The 21,890-nt window shown below is 41.1% G+C and overlaps 2 protein-coding genes and 1 long non-coding RNA gene across 8 annotated transcripts in view; 2 read left to right on the top strand and 1 right to left on the bottom strand.

The window, feature by feature from the left end:
* Nucleotides 1-6: 6 nt before the first annotated feature.
* Nucleotides 7-5,755, top strand: LOC309634946. Its single transcript, XR_014248511.1, has 2 exons — nt 7-524; nt 5,534-5,755. It is a non-coding gene; the product is annotated as an uncharacterized lncRNA (long non-coding RNA).
* NUP43 (nucleoporin 43) lies at nt 5,731-17,915 on the bottom strand. Of its 2 annotated transcripts, XR_014248501.1 has the most exons (9): nt 17,728-17,915; nt 17,293-17,415; nt 16,562-16,639; nt 14,727-14,907; nt 13,295-13,430; nt 12,113-12,264; nt 9,968-10,090; nt 8,746-9,050; nt 6,924-7,024 (listed from the first exon to the last, which is right to left on the bottom strand). XR_014248501.1 is itself a non-coding variant. In XM_082405542.1 (8 exons), the coding sequence occupies exons 1-8, from the start codon at nt 17,845-17,847 to the stop codon at nt 6,786-6,788; spliced, it is 1,152 nt and encodes a 383-aa protein (XP_082261668.1). In that variant the 5' UTR covers nt 17,848-17,914; the 3' UTR covers nt 5,731-6,785. The 2 variants fall into 2 exon arrangements, 1 of the variants encoding a protein (XP_082261668.1); XM_082405542.1 differs by lacking the exon at nt 8,746-9,050 and having other exon boundaries at nt 5,731-7,024; nt 17,728-17,914.
* Nucleotides 17,916-20,213: 2,298 nt separating this feature from the next.
* Nucleotides 20,214-21,890, top strand: part of PCMT1 (protein-L-isoaspartate (D-aspartate) O-methyltransferase) — a 46,811-nt gene continuing 45,134 nt past the window's right edge. For 3 of the 5 annotated variants that reach the window (XM_082405549.1, XM_082405548.1, XM_082405547.1), the window contains exon 1: nt 20,218-20,461. In XM_082405549.1, the coding sequence (XP_082261675.1) occupies nt 20,233-20,461 (229 nt within the window). In that variant the 5' untranslated portion in view covers nt 20,218-20,232. Of the gene's footprint in view, nt 20,462-21,890 lie in introns of all 5 variants that reach the window. The other 2 variants (XM_082405550.1, XM_082405546.1) reach the window with 2 other exon arrangements.

Raw genomic sequence — 21,890 nt, 5'->3', positions numbered from 1 at the left:
GGCCCGTCGCGGGGGTCGCGGGGACCTGGCTCTCCCCTTAGCACCAGGTCGCCGCCGCTGCCGCCGCCATTTTGCCTTCCACTCGGTGTCGCCGCCGCCGCACTCCGCTGCAGGTTTCCCGGATGTGGGCATTTCCCGGCGTCGCTTGCGCGGGGGCCGAGGACTGGGGGCTTCGGCCCGCCCGGCGACGGGGAGCGAGCGCGCCGCCTGCGGCCTCCCGCTTTCCGCAGTCGCCCGCTTCTCTGCGTGTCTGCGAGCGTCGCCCCGCGTCGCCCCTGCCTTGCGCTGCTCAGATGACTCGCCCCGGCTGGTGGCGTCAGGTTACCCCCCTCCCAAGCCCACTCATTTATTTCATTGTCTCTCTCTTTTCAATTGAACTCTTTCTATGGACGAATATAGAATAAAAGATGCGCATCTGGAGGAGTTGAATTCTCAGAACCTCGCTGTGGACATCGGGATTCGGGATTTCTAGAGGCTTTGAAATAAATTGATTTTTGCTTAGCACTCTTTCCCCGAGTAAATCCGTAAGTATTTTCTGAATCAGCCAGATCAATATATTCTCGAACCAGGACAGATTAGGGAGTTTAGAGACTTTTAATCTGTCAGCCGAATCGGTAGAAGAGGAAGTCGTTATTGCCGTAATTGGGATAACGGTGACTGCGAGAAGAGGCTTTATTTCTTGTTAGATTGAATTAGAAGTTTGGGACGGGATCAGTGGTTGTATGATGTTTAAAGGTCCCGCCCACCCATTGTAAAAGAGCGCCTTTGCCAATTCTGCCTCTAGAAAATATATACACTTAGTATTTTCAAATATCTCATCATTTTTTACTAGAGACTGTTTTTTTTTTAAGACTTTTTTTCTGATGTTGAATTAGTTGCTGGCTACTGTATCCAGAAGTTCAAATGTGAAAACCTGTTAAAAGATTACATTCCACGACCACTTGGTTGAAAATCTGTATTCCACAATCACAGAGTCTGTAGAAGACATGGCCCAAAGTGGCTGACTTAACAGCTCTAGGTCTTAACTTTCTTCAGCTGGAGAACTAAGTAACCTGCAGGGTATCTTTCAGCCTCAAAATTAATATGCATGATATGGATCTAATATGTTCACAGGCCTGCTTGTCCTTTCTAGATGGATTATGTATCAGGAAGAGCAGACTGCCGCCTAAACCTTGTCACCTCTGTCACCAACCCTCAGAGCTTCTTTACTTAAGCTCTTCATCTCTCTAAACCTAAAGATGGGTATCTCCAAAAACTACTGTCTTCAGGAGAATTCCTAGATAATTCAAGGACCTCAGTGAATTGCTCTATATATTAAGAGGTTTACTCCTGTGAAGTAGGGGGAGAAAAGAGCAGGGAAAGGAGAGAAGGAATGTTCAGGATAGAAGAACCAACCAACAAGATAAAACGTGGCTGAGACTGGGAGTGGGTGGAGGTGAAAGACCAGGAAAATGCCTACTAAGGGTGCTGATGTCTAAGAATGGCAATACCTGCCATTGTGTTTGAAGGTCTTTGTGTTGCTGTGATGGAAAACCGTTGGTCCAGCTTCAGCCTATTCAACTCTTCAGTGCTTCATGGAAGAGGGGTATTTTGATTTTGTTGTAGTTGTGTGGTTTCTGTTTTGTAAGTATAGTTGAGTTACAATATTGTGTTAGCTTCAGGGATACAGCAAAGTGATTCAGTTCTAAATATATATATTTTTCATATTATTTTCCATTATAGGTTATTACAAGATACTGAATGTAGTTCCATGTGCTGTACCGCAAATCCTTGTTGCTTATCTATTTTATGTATAGTAGGTTGTCTCATTTTGTTTTTATCAACAGATGTAAGGGGCAAGTCTCATGCTTGGATGACTGTAGGAACAGAGGCAGCACACATGGAAAAAGTTTGGAGAGCACTGTGGTCCTGAGAACACAGGCTCTCCCAGGAATTCATACTATCTGAGGGGAAGGCTCTAAACTATGAGCAGCCCACACTTTGGAGTGAATTGTGTTGCACCTCCTTGCGAGTGGAGAATCTACATAAATTATTTGGAATTCTGAGCAGATTTGTCTCTCATCCATGTTTTTCAAACATTTATTCTTGTCAATGTGGACTCATGGATATTTATTTAATAGTTTGGGTATTTCTTGTTTTTGATCAAATTGTTCCAGCTTTGGCTATTGGAGCTCTTCCAGTTAGCTTCTGTGTCCCTATAACATACTCCCATCATTGTTTTGTTTTGTTTTGTTTTTAACTTTCTTCCTTTCTTGGACTACAAAATGCTCCAAACAATCTGGTTTATTTCCTGCCCCTCCAAGGAGCCTTGGTTCCTTTTACTGGAGAATGGTATTAGAAACCAAATCTGGGTTCTTGGTGTGCTCATTGCTACTGGGGAATCCTTGCTTGTAGGATCTCTGTGGCTAATAAGTTGATTCCATACTATGCAGGAGTAATATCTGTGTTGTGATTTGTTGCAGCTAGTATTTTACAGTCTAGTATTAATTACAGTTTAGCTTCTTATAACCATGGTCTGTACAAAAATTGTTTTGACAGTTGATGCATGTCTGATGGCTATGTTAGGCTGGTCTGTCAGCTACTGTTCCCCCAAAGTCCAGTTAGTCATGACAGTTTGGAATTGACCATCAGTTTATTTTTAATTAATTAAGGTTTATTACCTGATCAGCTAGATTCTGGTCATTCTACTTCTCCCCTCTCACCCCCACCCCCTTTGTGGTTTTCTCCCTCTACTAATATAGTGAAATGTTGTAATTGTTTTGATGCTAAGATGACTGTAGTCTAGGCTGTTAGTTATTTAATTATTCTGTGTTGCCACTTAACATTAATTGTGGTTCAGAATGATACCAATGAAATAGTTTAAATAGTTGCATATCATAGTTTGGCTCTCCCCAGGTTACATTATCTGTAAAACAAGGGCACCGCTACTGCTTCAGACCATCTAATTAGTCTGAGCTAGATATCATAGATACCATAAGTTTAAATGAAGGCTTGATATAAACTGTACACTAATGAACTTAGTATGCTTCTTAGACAAGATTCTAAAATGGACTATTAAAAGGATGTTTCCACAATACTGTGAAATAGAAGTGTTATTCACAAAGGACAAGGAATTTTTCAATTATGCCAAAATTTTGATAGGATGATAGCTGTAGCACAGGTGTTTTCTCACAATAGCCTTATGAACAAGATAAATGTGGCAGGGTGTCAATAAGTTAGGTTGGTTTATAAATATTTCAACTACTGTAGCCAAATACCAATGATTCGTATGTCACTGATAATTGGGAAGTGGGCCTAAGTCCATTTAACCTATCTCCTTACCAATGGGATGAGGGTGTAGAGAGCACGCTGGGCAATTCTGAAAACGATCAGCTTCTACAGAAAAGATTCAAAGGTGATTGTTAGCTCTTTCCTAAAGTGAAACAAAATTTGTCTTCTTAAACAGGAAGGATGGACCTATAGTAAGAATCAAAATCATCGGCATTAACTCAAGAATAGGGAGGTATGGTTTAGGGAGTATCAGGTGTGAAAGTTAAGGGTTTAAGTTAAACTAGTCAGCAGTCAATTGAACAAATATCAGAATAGGTAAAATAAGCTGAGACAGCATTAAAAAGGAATATCGTACCCAGAACCAGGATGGTAGATTTCTGTCATACTCTCAGCAAAGCAGACACCACTGGAAAAGTATTCATTTTGAAAGTCACACTTCAATGATGGCCTTTTTATTTTTTAAAGGGAAAACAAAATTGTGAGTTTAGTTCAATTCAGGCTAATTCAGGGCTTACTATGTATCAGATACTGTGTTAAACATTGTTAATACAACACTCAGACATGGGCCTTGTTCTTGAACTTGTGGTGCAGTAGAGGGAGACAGGCTGCTTAGCAAATGGCTGTAAGCACGATATAAGCTCTGCACAATGGGCTTTTGATGCACAGTACAATTTAGCCCAGATTGTCAGAGGCCAGGGAGAGCTTTCTTGAGAAAATGACACCTAAGAGGAGTCCGGAAAGGTACGGAGGATTTAGCCAAGAAGGGCAAGAAAGGTGGGGAAGGGAACCTTGCCCACAAGAAACCATTGAAGGGATTTTAAAAGTTTACCCCAAAGAAGCTACAATACGTAATTCTGAATATTTGAATATATGATGAAAAGAATTAAATTTGTTTTTTGTGGCTCCTAAGAAGACAAAAGGAAGCAAATTTCAGTTCAGTATGTGAAAATTCATTTATTTAGTTGAACCTTATAGTAAAGCACCCCAACAGAATGCAAATTCGGTAAAATGATTGGTGTTTGGTTCCATCTCATAGGTTCACATGATCATTTCATTAACCCACAATAATATGATTCTACCTTTTTTGATAGGATTGTTTTGGATCCCACTCACACACTAAAACCCTGCCATAATGCAATATCAATTACAGCTGTCCAAACAAGGAGGCTACATTGGGAAATGGGACACTTTATCATGGTATATTTTCAAGTAGAGGTTGGATGATAATTTGTTGGGAATGCTGTGGAAGTGTTGATTAAATTTAGGTTGGAGATGCCCTCCAAGATATCTTTCACCTCTGAGATCCTACAGCCCTCAAAGGAAATTCTATTTGATAGTTTCATGAATAAAAGCAGTGAGAATTAACAAATTCATAAATTAGGGTTTTATTTTTATCACCTAAATCTTATGTTTCTTATTAAGTCTGGCAGAACTCTTCAGTTGATAGAAAATGTAACACTATTCAAATGTACTTCCTTCTACTTATGGTTACAAATACCCTTAAATCAAATCAAAGCTTCAGACTTGTTTCCATTCCAAGCTAGTATGATAAGCCTGTATGTCTGGTTCCCTCCCTCTACCAATTATTTACTGTAGTGATCAAGGGAAATTGTATACATTGCTGCTGGAAACTGAGGAGGGTGCTAACAACATACATGTAACCTTCAAACTTTTCAGCAGCAGATAATACAGATCGAAGCAGAGGCACAACAAGTTTGCCATTCACTGTACACGGCAAATGTGCCACCTGGGAGCTAGGGTCTTCCAGGGATGAGATCAACTCTGGACCATTCAAAGCAAAGATGTTAGCCTGCCGAGTAGAATGGGAGGATGCCTGTACCGGGTGAAGAGAGGGACACTGTAGCTTAGGCTGCAGCAAGACATTCATACAAAGGGAAATACAAAGTCAGAAGAAAATTCTTAGCTATATTTTTATTATTGAATTCATGTGTTGACTGCTAGAGAATGTGCATCTACAAATATAACATGTATACTTCATTTTTACAGAAAAACTATATACATTGATGGATAGAAGACAGTATGAAAAGAATTCTCTCTTTGAGATTAAGTACTTAAAATTTTCTTTTGACTGTCTTTTCTACAGTGAATGACTTTTGTAATAACAGAAAGTTTTAAAAATTAGCCCCAGCAATAAAACTATAAACAGATTAAGAATTCCTATCAGCAACATTTTCTTTCCTTCTCTGATTCTTTGGAATTCAAAGTTACTAATTATCTTCAGTCGATTTTTTTTTTTTTTTAGGCTGTGCTGTGCAGCATGTGGGATCTTAGTTCCCCGACCAGGGATCGAACCTGTGCCCCCTGCATTAACCACTGGACCGCGAGGAAAGTCCATTCAGTCAAATATTTTTGAGCCAAATATATATAAAACAGCAGATGCATATATGTATTCCATTTTTAAATGTTAACAAAAAAACAAAATCCAAAAAAACCCTGAGGTAAGGCAGCATAAAAAAATTGCAAATATTTATTGGGACGGAAAGACAAAACTTCATAGTAATTATTGTTGGAATTGTAAAGTAAATAAACATACACTTCAGTTGTGTAATAGGAGTGATTTGTCATTAAGGTCTTAACAGTTCAATAATGCATTTAATTTAACAAACTTAAGAAAGACAATATCATAAAATTGTCTTAAAACACTGCATGTTAGGTCATCATTAACATTAAAAATAAAGATGGCAAAACTCTGTTCTCCTACCACATCATCATACTAGTCTCTGCATGTTACCTATCAAATTTTAGTTTGTAAGTCAGCTCATTATCAATGTCAAATCCTATTTTATTGCACAATGTCCAATTCAGCAATTTTCAACTACGTTGTAAAACTAAATAAAGGCAAAAATCCTTAGGAAAAATGTACTTGTCTTTTTTCTTTTCAAGAGAAATAAAGTTGGGTCTAAGGAGTTGACAGTTCTGTTCAAACCCATTCTAATAAAGGAAACTGTCAGAACATTTTCACCTTTAAAAAAATTTGAACACTACAAAAATTTTGCCATTTTTGTTCTCAATTCTTTCTGAAAAAAGTTTACAAAAATTATTAAGGAAATAAAATGTGGAAGAACTGAAGAAAATACTTGTAGTAAAAAGAATAAATACTAGCTAAGGCCACCAGGGAGGGGTATACTCCACATACCGTGGATAAAAAGGATAGGAACCCATTGGTGGTTTGACATTTTCGAGCCCTACAACATCGAAAATGAAGAGTTGGTTCCATGAGCTGTCCAGAACTGTTCTGAAGGCAGTGCATTTATCAGCACAAGGATCCCTCTGATGTTCTTCCACACGGTCCAATTCTTTTGCCATCAGTCACTTCATCAGACTCTAGCTACTAACAGAAGAATATTCAACTAACAAAAGCTGAAACTGGGCATCAAAATTAACAATAATTTATGGATGCTTCCCCTGCAAATTTCACATTTTCCAATAATAAAAATTTGCATAGAGAAGCTGGAATTTGAAAGGCTATAACTGTATGTTTTACATGAAATCTTTTAGTATCTTCCTGAAAAAAGTTGTCTAGTAACATAAATTGCTTCTGCATCAGTTCCACAAACAAGACAAGGACCTAAAACATCCAAACTGTTCACAGACAAAGTCCTGTTGGGAAGCAAGCTTGTGATTTCAATACGGTCTTTGGTAGGATCAGTGATGAGCCAGGAGCTTATAAGAGATTGATGAACATTAGCTTGGTTACTAATGCTATGAGACAAAAAAGTACTATTTCTTCCTCCTGGGAAAAGAAAAGAAAAGGTGAAAACTTCTTTCAAGACTAATTTTATCCTAGTAAACATCTGAAATTCTAATACTTAAAGAAGGTGATGATATATATTGGTTTTAATTCTCAAGAATAACTGGCTGATAATTCCATTATAACACATCACCATTTTTGACTAAAGGCTTAGTCAGTGATATTAAATACTCAAATTTCCATGGGATAATATGGCTATCAAACTTGAAATCTTTAGCAAAGCACAAGATTCATTTTGGCCCTGTCTTCCTGTTTATTCTTTAATGGAAAGTCTCAGAAATGTACCAAAATGCCTAGAAGACAAGTAGAATAAATGTAGATAATATATGGAAATCTAAGTTCTTAGGTAATCAAAAAATGAAAATTTCTGGATGTATTTCTAGATGAATATTTCTAAAAATATATTTATTTCTATGTCTAAACATATAATCAACTTGCTTTAGATCTCCCTTTATTCTTCGCCTTTATTTCAGGTAAATGTTCTTAAAAGTAGAATTTAAGAACACTACCAGATTATAAACTTTTATGTCTGCCAGTGCTCTGCATTTAATACAGGATTAAGTGGGGCAGAAGCAGTATATTTCAGTTTTAGCCTTCATTTGAAATTTTCTTTCCTTTCAACTTTCTGCCAGATCAAATAAAGACAGATTTCATGTACTCAATAAATGGTTGAGTACCTACTATATGCCAGGCTGTGTGCTAAGTGCTGGGAATACAAGGCAAAGTCCCTCATATCTTGAAGCTTAAAGATTAGTGAGTTTAAATCTTGCTGATTCTTAAAGCCCAGCTCAACTTCCTTCTCTAAGAAGCCTTTGAAGATGACTCTAGTTCATGCTTCTCTTTTCATTCCTGGAACCCTCAGCACTTATATGCACCACTAATAACATACTACCTTGTAACATTTCTTATATGATTTAACTTTGCATGCCCCCTTCTCCATAACTAAATTAAGTATTTCTTAAGAGCAGGTTGTATAGATTATATTTATTTTACCTTTTCACAGTGTCTAATATTGTTCCTTGCGATACTAGGCACAGAATATAGTAAATGGCTCTTTCCAGTCTAACCAAGGTTCTTCAAACAGTAAAATCTCAAATGCAAGATAGTGGGGGTAGGGGAAGAAGAAATAAAAAACCAAGTGCTTAGCTAATCCTTATTATTTATTAGAAACTAATAAAATTCTTAGTTTCTCCATACATGAAGTTATTAGCATAGACGTGCCGCATGCTCTACACATGCCATACTTCTCCAGAATTTTTCTGGAGACGTTTTAGATTTTTCCTTCTTAGTTTTTGTTTACCTTTTACTGCTCCTATATTTTATATTACTCTTGAATACTGTGAAAATTAACATTAGAACCACTGTGCTAAGTCTCCTCCCTGGTCTCCCTGCTTCTGCTTTTTCCATCCCTCTCCCCAGTCTATTTTCTACACAGTCGCCTAAGTGATTCTTTGGAAACGTAAGACAGATCACCCCACTCCCCTGCTCAAAATTCCCCAGTGGCTTTCTGTCACATTCAGAATAGAACCTGAAGCCCTTATCCCAGTCTGCAAAGTCCTGCCCCGCAACTCCTGCTACCTCCTCGCACTCCCGAACTGCTGAATTGCAGCCACACTGGCCTCCTTGCTGTTCTGTCTCAGGTCCTTGGAATTTGCTGTTTCCTCTACCTGGCATGCGTTCCTATGACTCCACTTCCTAAGTACCTCCACTTCCTCAGGTCTCTGCTCAAATGTTCTCCCTGCCAAGCGGCCCCTCCTCCACTAATTCTTCATCCTCCGGTTCTCTTCACTCTTCTTCATAGGCATCAGGGTATTTGGTCCAGATCTTTTCCTTCTTGCTGTCTCCTTTCCTACTTTGCTGTGCTCTACTATGTACTGCAGGGACAAACTCCTTTTTCCAGGCTCCCTTGCCATCTGCCTTCCAGGCAGACCCTGCCCATGGGAGGTACTCCTGTGGGTGACTGGAAGGCAGATGGGGTGGGGTCGGGGAAGGAAAAGGCTCCAGGTTCCTGGCAACAACAACACAGGCAGTAATTCCAGCCCCAGCCGAGGTGGCACCTTTTCTGCTGATCCGGGACCAACCTGGACAGCACTTCCAACAGTACAGCAGAGGTATTAACAACTGTTGATTTCTGGGTATTCCTCTTTTTTTGCTATTTGCTCTTCCAGCATCCCTCCCATTCCCTTTTGTTCTTCTAGCCCTTCTAACACACGTGAAACCGATTCCTTCTAAATCCAGGGTAGTTTCTGTTTTTCTGATTGGACTTTTACTGAGACATTATCTATTTTACTTACTGTCTACTGGAATATTTGCTCTCTGTGCCTCAAGGCTTTTCTGCTCACTGTCATGGGCTCTAACACCTAGAAGAGTGCCTAGCACGTGGTAGGCACTTGATAAACATTTGCTGAATGAATGAACAAATAAACTTTTGAACCACAGACAAACTCAAAAACAAGAAGCTGAGAAAGTGCAAAAAACAGAAACAAAAATACCTCTTGATTTTAAGTGTATAGTTTCTGGCTGACCTTTACTTACCTCTGTCTTTAATCAGGAGATAGGGCCTTTTAGTCTGAGGAGAAACCAGTACCTTAATACATAAAAGATCAACTTTTGTCTTGCCATACACCCTTGACAATGTAGTATAAGAGAGCTGTCAATGCCTATCCTATGGCATGAGGGCCCACAACAACGTACTCACAAACAAGACCCCTGGCTGTCTGCAGTTAGCCAGCTAACAGCATTTCTAGTCATCAGCAGTATAGTGGTCAGTAGCTGACAGTCAGATTTCAAGCCCTGTGATACTAGAATTTACCCTGAGGCCAGAGAATGGAAACATTCCTTAATGTTAAAAATATGAGAATTTCTAATATGGTATTTAAAAATGTAATAAAATTACACACAAGAATCTTCATTAAAACTTTTTACCTTGGTAAAAGAGTGATGATTTCTCAGGTACATCTGTGGAGGCATCCCAATGCCAGAGAGATCCATCTTCAGAACAAGTAAATAGATGATCTGGGTTGGATGGGTGAAAGTGAACTTCCCACACTAAAAGATAAGAACCAAGAAGCTTATTCTTGTGTAGATTAGTTGAACAGACATCAAAACCCTGTCTCTAGGCATCACCTTCCATTAACCTCCATCACACACCTTCAAACTCCAAGCCTGTGATAAAAATCAAAGGCTTCAGGATCAAAGAAAAGACATAACTCTCCAAATGGCTAAAACATGTAGATAAGATAAAGAAGTCAAGTAAATCTACTTGTGTATTGGGCCAGCAAATGAATGAAAATAAATGCTAGTCATTTGACCTATTACAATTTTTTTATGGAAAAGTATGACAATGGAATAATTCTGAAAAGATTTTTTGAAAATTGTTAAGTTCTCTTATTTTTCAAATCCTGTGTCATTAACACATGAAGGTTATATTATTGGAAAGAGAGAGAAGACCATAAAAGTAGAATACAAATGAATTTCTAAGAGACATAGTCCAATTTTGGCTCATGCCAAGACTCTGGATACTTCTGGCCTGTATCACAGAAATAGCAACTAGCTCCCAGCAAACCAAAACCTGGAAATGCTCCAAAAATCTGGATCCGGTTTTAGATGAAAGACTTTTAAGAAGCCAGCTTGGGACTGGGGACTCTTCAAGCTCTAAACTTTAAGGGAACTTTGTGTGCCAATAGATATCTGGGAGCCAAGGACTGCCCAGGACTCCTTAGGAAGACAGCTGCAGCGTGAAGGTAAAACAGTAGTCTGTGAACAAGGGTTTCGTGATTCTGGGTTAGGTAACCTTAGAGAGGCAGCATAGAAAGTGCTCAGAGTGTAGCATAAAAAGTGCAAGGCACATGTTTGCAAGCTGGCATTTTCATTCTGACAGTTACCACAATTCAACATGCCGCAAAACAAAAAGGTCACCTTCCTCCGGAAAGGAATGTATGCTGGGTGACTCCCTGTGTAAAGTACATTCATACTGTTTCATTAAAACAAAGTAAAACAAAACAGCCTATAGAGCCATTAGCAGACTGCCCAAATCTAGATTCTTATGTATTTATATGCTTTCAAATTAGAAAACAAACCTCTATAAAACATCTTATTTCTAGCCAAGAGTCAAGATGAATTCAAAATACACTACAAGCCACTACGCTTTTGTGTTTTGCTGAACAATACAGGCTGGCGTTTAAAAATGGGCTGGTGAGAAGAGATCTGAAAGTTTGTAATTCTAACTACCACTAGGTTAGCAACAACAGACTCTAAGGGCACACCTATTCCTTTTTATTCTTTTTTCCTGGACATAGCCATACCTGGAAGAGGGAAAAAGTTTCTATTTGCTTCTTAAATATAATCTTAAAAATCATTTATCTTTCCAAAGTATTAATAATGTGAAACAAACTTAGAAGTTGCAATACTGGTATAATGTTTGCTCTTTTATAGTTTTATTGAAGCATTAATACCAACTTCTCTTAAGTCAGAATTTAAAACTATAATCCACCCTGACATGTGGTGATAAAATGAAAAATTTCTGTTCAGCCAAAAAATCTCCACCAAAATCAAATGACAAACATTAAAAACAAGGCAAGAGCCTATATCTTTTGTTCTTGTTAAAAGAAAAAAAGAAAAAGGTACAATAATAAATTGAAGAACACACAGATTAGCAAATATAAAAAATAAAAGCCTGCATTTGCATGGGAAAAGTGCATTCTCACATACTGGGTGTGGCAATATAAACTCGTATTATTTTTACGTAGAACAATTTGACAACATGAATCACAGCTTTAAAATTATGCAAACTTTTGGACTCATCAATTCTATTTCTAAAAAACTATCCTAAGAAAAGAAGCACATAAAGATGAATATGTAAGGATAATCACTATGGTTTTGTGTATAATAATCAAACATGTTAAAGAACGTAAATTTCAAATAAAAAGGGATTAGTTAATTATTACAAATTTATACAATTCAGTCAAAAACTCTGGTGTAGAATGATCCACAGGTATCATTATGGACAGCTGCTTATAATACATTGTATAGCTCACCCACCAAAAACTTATGTATCACCACAATACTTACTTTCAGCTTCATGAGCCTTCAGTAGAGACACGGGCATTGTACCTTGTCTAACATCCCAAATACTTAACATTCCATCCTGACCACCGGTAGCTACAACATGCTGCTGGTTGGGATGTCTATCAACACAGTGGAGTGGCACTCGGTCACCAGTCCTTTAATGGGAGATACAATGACTTCACACAGTTGTAAAGTATAATTTATCTTTGAATAACCTATGAAACCCGTTTCTTTCCAGTAACTAAACGATAATTTTGTGGCTGGAGCTACTGGCTAAACTTAAATCATGTCAAAAAACTGACGTTAAATATATCTCTAAATATTAAAATTTTGAGGGGGAATTAAAGGCCAGAGTTATTCATTCTCTCTTCAATTTGGACACATAAGGAGCAAGATAATTTGATGGTAAGATATGCAAAACATTTCCATTTCTTGGCTTTTTAAAAACATTATATATCAACTAAACAGCATATTCCTTACTTCTACTCTACCTTATTTAATGCTTAGTTTATATAACTTTTTTTCCAGCTTGACACATCTGTTTTCTAATCAGAGAAGAGAAGATTGCACACATAGAAAGGGGATTTCTGCTCAGAAAAAATATCTTGGATTGTATTTTTCTCCCAATCACATCTAGAGTATATAATTAGTAGAAGAGAATATTCTATTCATATATTAATAGAATATTCCCACTATTAATAGAATCATTGGATGAGCAAAAAGAAATTCCCCATTAAATAACAAACTTCAAAGAGATTAATATAAACTTCTGAATCAATACAACAAATATTTACCAAACGCAGCATGGTACTATCAAGCCCATCCAATTATACAGCTGACCCTTGAACAACATGGGTCCACTTACATATGAATACTTCTCCATAGTAAATATACAGTGCTACATGATCCGAGGTTGGTTGAATCTGGGGATGTGGAACCTCTGATACAGAGGATTCCATGTATATGGAGGGCTGACTGTAAGTTATACAGGGATTTTCGGGTGTACAGAGGGTCAGTGACTCTTACCCCCCACATTGTTCAAGGGTCAACTGTATTTGCTTTATCAAATTCAGTCAGAGATTATTCTCTTAACATGCAATTAAAATACAATATGGTTTAAAGTCAGTTGCTATAAACAGTCAAGCAAATTTGCTTCACGCTACTGAAATTACAAATCAAACTTACAGTGATAATATCTGAGAGGGCTCATTTCCTTGTTGTCTAAAATCCCATATTTTTAACTGTCCAATTGAATTTACTGTAAGAATCTCAGGAGTTCGAAGGAAGGTTACAGCATGGAGTGTACTGCTATCTGCATTGTCTACAAACGAAGAAGACAGCATTGTGTGTTAACAGGTCCCCCTTTTCCATGAAAATTTTACATTGCATTCCCTCCATTGATTGAAATATTACAAATGAAATTTTAAATAAGTCACAGTTTAATTTCCGTAGAAAAATGCAGTAATATATACATGTTAAAATGGATTCTCCTTTAATAGAAAAATTATATCACTCACAGGACATCTGAACTGTGTTCCAAACAGAGGGCTAAGTTTTCACTTATTTCTCTATTTCCACTTTAGGTTGTTACCCTCCATTTCTGAGACAGCTGTTCAGGTTCCTTTATATCCAATTTTATTTCCCTCTACTGCTTAACCCAGAACCTCCATTCTATTGAGCCAAACACCATTGCTTCCTACAGAGCTCATTCTGACCTATATTATTCCGCTGACTTATCTCAAATCTATTCATCTTTATCCTCATCAGCTCCCTCCTCCTCCATGAAGTCCTTCCTGGTTGCTTTACCTGTCCTTTTCCTTTTCATAGTGTGTTTAAACTTATACCACTTAATTTACTATACACTTAAATTGTTTTGTGACCCTCCTCCAAACTGCCACCAGGCAGTGGTCCCTAAAAGCTAAACAAATAGTGTTCCTCAGAACTAAACATCATAACAACACAAAAAAATGATTCATGGGCTCAATCCAGACGTTCTGATTTAGGAGGTCTATGGTGATGGGCTGTTAAAAATCTCCTCAGGCAAGTCTGTGCAAAGTATGGTTGAGAACTACTACACTAGAATAATTCTTCTAAAGCATGACTGGCGGTACATCACCCCTTTGCTCAAAAACTTTCAATGGCTCCACAGTTGCCCACCTAACAAAACGTAACCTCTACGGCTGTGTATTAGATTCTTCACAACCTGACCGCAATTTACCTTTCTTGTTTCATTTCTTACTTCTCCTATACAAATATCTAAAGTCAGGTCAAACTACACTTTCTGTCATTCTCTGAATGGCCTTACCCTGCCTCCATGCTGTTCCCTTTATCTGGTGTGCCACCTTTTAGTATTATTTATGGTTTGGAACCTAGATTAAATGGATTGCCACCTGCCCCTCAATTCTTTATCTGATAATCCCCTCTGGCTCTCCTCTCCACAAATTTCTTTTTCTTCTAGTCACTCCTTCATACAGGCCTTATCAACATACTGTCTTGATAAAGGGATCCTGCTTTGTTTATTTTTAAATCCCTCAAACACCTAGCATTGCATTTACTTAGCACATGGTAGCTGCTCAATTACTATGCAATAGACCAAAGAAATAGGATTTTTTTTTACCTATAGTTCTTATAGCTTCCTTGTGATCAGCTCGGAAGAGATTTATTCGACCGTCTTCTCCAACTGTGACGATTTCTGGGTTGCTGCACACGACACCGGTGCATGGCGCACTGCTGCAGGAAGGACTGCCCGGGCCCGTGTGGCGATGAGCCGCTGCCCACTGCTGGCTGACGGACAGCGTCTACGGGTCACACATGGGGCTACGATTAACCAAAGCAAAGCTCCAGAACACTACAGCCTTCCCCAACTAAGACTGTGTCTCACACCTTTCGAGAAACATAGTAACTCTTTTCCCTTTGTATTTCCGAGCATTAAGGTCTAGAAACTACTTCTATTAAAGCTCTGTATATACCGGATTAGATTCAAAAGAAACAATTTTTAATAACATCCCAAACTTATCTCAAACTAAAGAAATCGTTTTTAGGTATCAGGTAATTATGTGTTCAAAGGCAACTCTAAATTCTTAAGGGAACTAGCCTACATTTAAGAGAAAATCTCTGTAGTGCTTTCCAAATGACTCCATTAAGAAAAATAGGGGCTTCCCTGGTGGCGCAGTGGTTAAGAATCCGCCTGCCAATGCAGGGGACACAGGTTCGAGCCCTGGTCTGGGAAGATCCCACATGCCGCGAAGCAACTGGGCCCGTGAGCCACAACTACTGAGCCTGCGCGTCTGGAGCCTGTGCTCCGCAACAAGAGAGGCCGCGATAGTGAGAGGCCCGCGCACCGCGATGAAGAGTGGCCCCCACTTGCCGCAACTGGAGAAAGCCCTCGCACAGAAACGAACACCCAACTCAGCCAAAAATAAATAAATAAATAAATTTATAAAAAAAAAGAAAAAAGAAAAATAGGACTTCCCTGGTGGCACAGTGGTTAAGAATCCACCTGCCAATGCAGAGGACACGGGTTCGAGCCCTGGTCCGGGAAGATCCCACATGCCGCAGAGCTACTAAGCCCATGCGCCACAACTACTGAGCCTGCGCTCTAGAGCCCGAGAGCCACAACTACTGAACCCACGTGCTGCAACTACTGGAGCCCGTGCTCCGCAACAAGAGAAGCCACCACAATGAGAAGCCTGCACACCGCAATGAAAGAGTAGCCCCCGCTCGCCGCAACTAGAGAAAGCCCGCACGCAGCAACAAAGACCCAACGCTGCCAAAAAAAGAAATAAATAAAAAATAAAAGCACTGATGAAATAAACAGTAAAAAAAAAAGAAAAATATGTAACTAGATCTGGCTCTTGTATTTACTAGGCATGCCTATTAGTAAGATGACCTTTATTAATCCCCAAACCTAAATAAGCATTCTCCTCTAGCAACTTAAAACTTTTACTTCAAGTGGGGCTATTTTAAAGGACTGCCCTTACCACTATGCTCTGAAGATCAGCAGTCAGGCTTTGGCACACACAAGAAAGGCGTTGTAAAAAATGTCAAGCCTTCATATAGTATATCCTCTCTTTCAATTGAAACTTAGGTTCTATCTAAAGCAAAGTAGCTGTTCCTGTTCTCTCTCATGATGCTTGAGTTAGAAAGTGCTCTTTCTTTCTTCAAAAGACCAGACTAGGATCTTAAAAGAGAATTACAGGAAAAGTACTTGCCAGAATACCATATTGTTAGATCTAACCTAAGAGAATATAAGAGATACCCAATTTGAATGAAGGTTCACACAAACATGGTTCTAGAATTAATCTACTAAAAGATGGGTAATACAATGATTTTTCCCCTCCATGTTTTAAGACAAAAGCTTTATTATTTGTGTCATTATTAAGTACAGTCTTCTTTAAACCTTCCTAAAAACAATTAAAATGCAAATTGAGATTTCAAACAAAAGTTCTTTACCTGGTTATTCGGATGGTGAAGGAACACTGTTACACATCCTGTTGATGAAGCAGCTACAATTCTTTCCTGGTCAAAAAACTAAGTAGAAGATTCTTGCTTGTTATAGATTCATAAATATTAGCAAGGAGGAAGCCATTTGTTTGACTCAATTAGTAGTATAACAATTTTAAAATGCAAAGAGCCTATAAATGCTAAGCAAATAAAATGTGAGAGTCAAAATTCCATTCCCACCACTTAACTACCAGCTTTGAGACCTTGGCCAAGTTAAGTTATCTAAGGCTTGGTAAACTTGCAAAACAGATAACTAATCCCTGCTAGGCTGTTATGAGAACTCAAAAAGCAAAAACATGTAAAGTGCCTTGCACAGTATTTGTCACATAGTACATGCTCCAAAGATCTTAGTCTCAGTGTTCTCATTAAGACAGAGATAACAGTACTTGATTCAACAAGCATGCGATGAGAATGAAATTAACTTATGTAAACGGTGCTTGGCACATAGTAGATGGTCAATTAGGCAAACAAACAAGCTAGGATTAATTCCACATCCCCTTCCCCAGTCCTGATTCTGCCATTAAGCAGCTATATGATGTTGGCAAATCATAACCTATAGGGAACTCATTTTCTTGTAAACCTGGGGTGAGACTAGACAAACTTAAAGGTCCTTTACATCTCTAAATGTAAAGATCACTCTGTTTTTTTAAATTTAGTTTTTGGCTATTACACAGACTTACTTGTAAATCCATTACATCACCATGGTGTCTGATATCACACAATAACTGATGGTCTCCTTCAAATCCTCCATCAGAGTCCAAGTTCCCAAAATCTCCAATAGACCACAGTGAAACATAATTTTCCTGTAAAGCAGAAAATGTTATCTTGAGATGAAATATATGTCAAACTCTCCGAAATTAAAATTTGCACTGCCTTCAATCAACCTTGCTTTAAAAGCATCCCAGGCAAATGGAATGATAATCATTAAAAAACAGGAGATACGGGGCCATCGATGGCTCTGAGGTACAAGGCAACCGAGCCTGAGACGTGCATTCGGGGGACAGAGAAGGGAGAGAGGAGCCAGAAGGCAAGAGGGTTCACGCGCCGGCGCCCGGGGTCGCGGTTCCAGGAGGGAAGGAGAAGGCAGGGGCTTCCCGGGCCGGGAGCGGGGGTACCTCATTGTCCCAAGAGCCCGTGGCGAAAGTCTCCGTGGTCTGCAGGCTCCCCGGAGGTACCGGTCGCCAGCGGGTCTTGCTGATTTTCTGTGACACAAACTTAGCATAAATTTCTTCCATGCCGAAAGCAACCACGCCAGGGGCAGCAAGAAGCACAGCGCGCGCCACTCAGTCCCGCCCCTTCCTGCTGAGCCCTGATTGGAACAGACCGTATGAGGGACGGTGGCTGCAGAGAGCCAATTCTCCTCTGTCGGCAGTGCGGGAACGAACCACCAACCCTCAAGTGGGAGGAAGTTGGGATGCCCTGCCCCACCCAGGAGGCTCTGAACCCAGGCAAGGGTGTTGCCCGTTCTTGTGCTGTAGGACCTGCTCCTAATCTGCAAAATCGGTATAGGAACACCGAGACAATACATTTGTGCAATAACTTTGCAATGTAAGACAAATTTAAGAGCAAAAACAAAACAAAATCAATGCAAGAGAAACGACCTAGTAGCCACACCTAAGCATTGTCTTGCATTTCACCGCGCATAGAAAATATTCAAAATTCTTAAATTCTCCTGGAAGTACGTCCATCAACGTACCAATTTGTTATTCAAAACCTCTCCCTCCCCGTCCCCCAAACAAATCCTTTTCTTCAACGTTGTTAATACACACTGTCAGAAACTGGAGTTGCAATTCTGAGGACCCCAGTTCTAATTTGGACTCCCATTGCCTGTGTGACCATCCTCAATTCATTTATGTATATAATTAAGAATGATTTTTAATTGTAACGTCGACAGCTCAGGAATCAGAGCCTTAGGTTCCTTCGTGTTTTTGATTAGACCTATAATACACCCTCCCCCCCTTTTAAAAAAATTCCTGTCTCTCAGAATCCTGTCCATCCTTCAAGGACCAGTTCTTTCCTCTATCTTTTCCTATTACTCCAGCCCATGATGATCTAAATAAACATGTCCCTTAATATCTAGACCACTAATAGCACTTATATTTTGCCCCCTGTTGCTAATTTTCTTTTGATGCAAATCTCCCCACTTTGAATGTAAATCTTATTACATACAGGAGGTATGACTTATTCATCTTAAAAAAAAAACTCCTTTATACTATATTCATAACTGTGTTGGTTGTTTCTTTAAAAGGGGCCATGATTTTGTCTCTAACTGATATTGGCAGTCCTACTTCCTAGCCACAGCTAATGGAAGCACCTCATGGAAATGCAGTCCATCTAGGTCAGCTTTAGAGAGTTATCAGGTTCTTAATTGAAAATTGACTGGTGTCGTTTTGTTTTGTTTTTAACCGGAAGACTATTAGGAAACTGCAGAGAGATGAAATAGAAAATTATTAGTCCCAAACTGACAATTTTATTCCCAATATTGAAGTAAAGAATACTGTTTCATTTATTATCGCAGAACACAGGGAAATAGTTAATATATAAGTATATTTAGGATTGGAAGTAGACTAGATACCACATTTGCTAAGGTGTGGTTAGAATATGAAAATTGTTGCTGACGCAGTAGCATCGATGTCTTGACATAGCTTTGTTTCCTTCCTTAAAAGTTTATTGGACTAAATGTGAGTGGATTCTTCCAGTCTCAGTTCTGATCAGGAGTCAGCAAGTTGGATGCTACAGGCAATGTTCCTTGTCAGCTTCTCACTCAATGTCTTGCACAGCTGATAGCAACAAACCTGGTGTCCAGTCTAACGGTGGAATTTGTGAGGCTTAAATAGCTGAAAACGCACACTTGTGTTGGGCGAATAACACATTCGCCATAGGATACTGTAGTATTTTTAACCAAGTGCGCTGTCCTAAGGAGCAAAGGATCCCCCACGCTCCACCCCCCCCCACCCCAGGTCTCGGTATTCTTCCACTCTCTGAATTTGTGCTTTAGAGTTGAGAACAAATCAGGGTCCCAAAGTCTCTGCTAACGAAACACTAACGTACTTGTCACAAGCCAGAGGCTGGAGTACTCGGGTTAGAGAAGACCTTTGCCCTCCAGTTCTATTAAGATTATTGAGGCTCCACCATAGGGAGCTCTGTCTCCAACCGACCTAAATATTAGTCATTCATCGGGTTGGGTGAGGCAGGACGAAGGAAGCCCACCGTCTAACAATCTGAACAGTTATAGGAGCAGACCCGTCGCTCTCAACAGCTAATCTAGCTGCGACTGCGAAGCCACCGGCAGCAGCGGAACGAGATCCGCCCTGCCAACCCGCCACCGCGCTCGGTGACCAGAGCCGCAGAGAGGCTCGCCACCGACCGCGCCAGGGCCCACCCCGCCTGACCGCAGGACAAACTCAGCAAGGAGGCGTTGCGCAGCCCGAGGCCTCAGAAAGGCCACTCAGAGGTGGCGGTGGCGGTGGCGCTGACTCAGCGGGACCAACCCGCCAGTCCCGGGCGGCCGCAGCGGCCCCTCGCGCGGGCTGCAGGGCGTGAGGCCACCCCCGCCTCCTGCCCCACCCGGCCGCACCCGAGTCCGCGCGGCGTCTTAAAGCGCATGCGTGCCGCGGGGGATGCCGGGAGCGCGCAGTGGCGGCAGCGGCGGCGACGGCAGTAGCAGCGGCAGCTACAGCGGGGACGCGAGCGGGGCGGTGACCGTGTGGGAGGTGGTCTCACTCTTGGGGAAGCTGCTGGGCACTGTCGCCGCGCTGAAGGTAGTTCTGTACCTGCTCCGGGTGTGCTTAGCGATGGCCTGGAAATCCGGCGGCGCCAGCCACTCGGAGCTAATCCACAACCTCCGCAGTAAGTGCCACCCCCGCCCGGTGTGGGGCAACTGGGGAAGGCCAGGCCTGGATCGGATCCCCTGGGCCTTTAGGAACGTTCCGTCTACCCCCGTGCCTGCTGGAGGGCTTCGGCGCACGGTTGCACCAGCGGCCCGGAACGGCAAGCGCTGGCGATTGCCTCCCCCGGGACCTGTCACTCATCGGCGACGTGCACAGGAACCAGAGAGAAAGAGCCAGGGGCCGCTGCTAGTGGGGCAGGGGCAGGCGTCTCCCCGCGGGCCTGGGGAAGGGGGCGCGGCACAGGTGGTGGGGCTGTCACTCGAGTCCGCCACCTCCCTGTCCGGGTCCGGCGGGCGAGGGGCGTGCCTTGGGGAGTGGGATGTTGGCCAGGGCTCGTAGAGACTGGGCTGGAACTGAGGGGACCCCCTTTCGACCCCCGCGTCTTCTCACTTCCTCCTCTGTCATATCAGTCGACCTAGCTGCAAGCTTTCTCCCCTGTTCTGTCTCCCCCGCCCTTCGTTTTTTCCTCTGGCGGGAGATGCCACCGTCTGATACTGGCGAGGGGAGGGAGAGGGAGATGAGAGTAATGTCATTGCGGATGCTGGGAGAAATTTCTGGGGCGGCTGTCCAGTGGAAAGCTTCGTGGGGGGCGGAGGAAGAGATAACTAGGGGATGCTCTTCCTGAGGGACAGCGTATTTCAGGAGCCTTTAGAGGTCCTGGGATCCAGCAAACGATTGTGTGTGTGGAATGTTCTAACTTTTTTCAGGGCTACCATATGCTTTAAAAGCCTTGTATGGAAGTTTCTTTACACCATTATCTTTAGTTACTGTATTCCTGCCTCTGATGATAATTTTAGGGTGGGACGAGTGCTGTGTCACTTTCTTGTTTTAAATCGAAATGTAGTGTCGCCGTCTGGTCGGGAGACCAGAAGGACCGCAGTCCATCATACTTTCACTCTGGTCAGAATTTATAGCACTCTTCTGTGCCACTGACTTTGCAAATAATCACAATCCTGCCACGTGATTCTTTTTTTTTTTTTTTTTTTTTAATTTTTGGCTGTGTTGGGTCTTCGTTTCTGTGCAAGGGCTTTCTCCAGTTGCGGCAAGCGGGGGCCACTCTTCATCGCGGTGCGCGGGTCTCTCACCATCGCGGCCTCTGTTGGGGGGCACAGACTCCAGACGCGCAGGCTCAGTAGTGGTGGCTCACGGGCCCAGTTGCTCCGCGGCACGTGGGATCTTCCCAGACCAGGGCTCGAACCCGTGTTCCCTGCATTGGCAGGCAGACTCTCAACCACTGCGCCACCAGGGAAGCCCTACGTGATATTTTTAATTGTTAAGGATGATTTAGCTTTTCACGTGTTTGTCATGTTTCCTAATTCGATTTGTAACCTCCTTGAGGGCTGGGGCTTTTTTTTTTTTTTTTTTTTTTTTTTAGTATCTTTGAATCC

The sequence above is a fragment of the Balaenoptera borealis genome, assembly GCF_965194805.1.
Source record: "Balaenoptera borealis genome assembly, chromosome: 9".
NCBI lineage: Eukaryota > Metazoa > Chordata > Mammalia > Artiodactyla > Balaenopteridae > Balaenoptera > Balaenoptera borealis.
The sequence above is the reverse complement of the archived record's forward strand: the minus strand, read 5'-3'. Positions and strand labels throughout refer to the sequence as shown.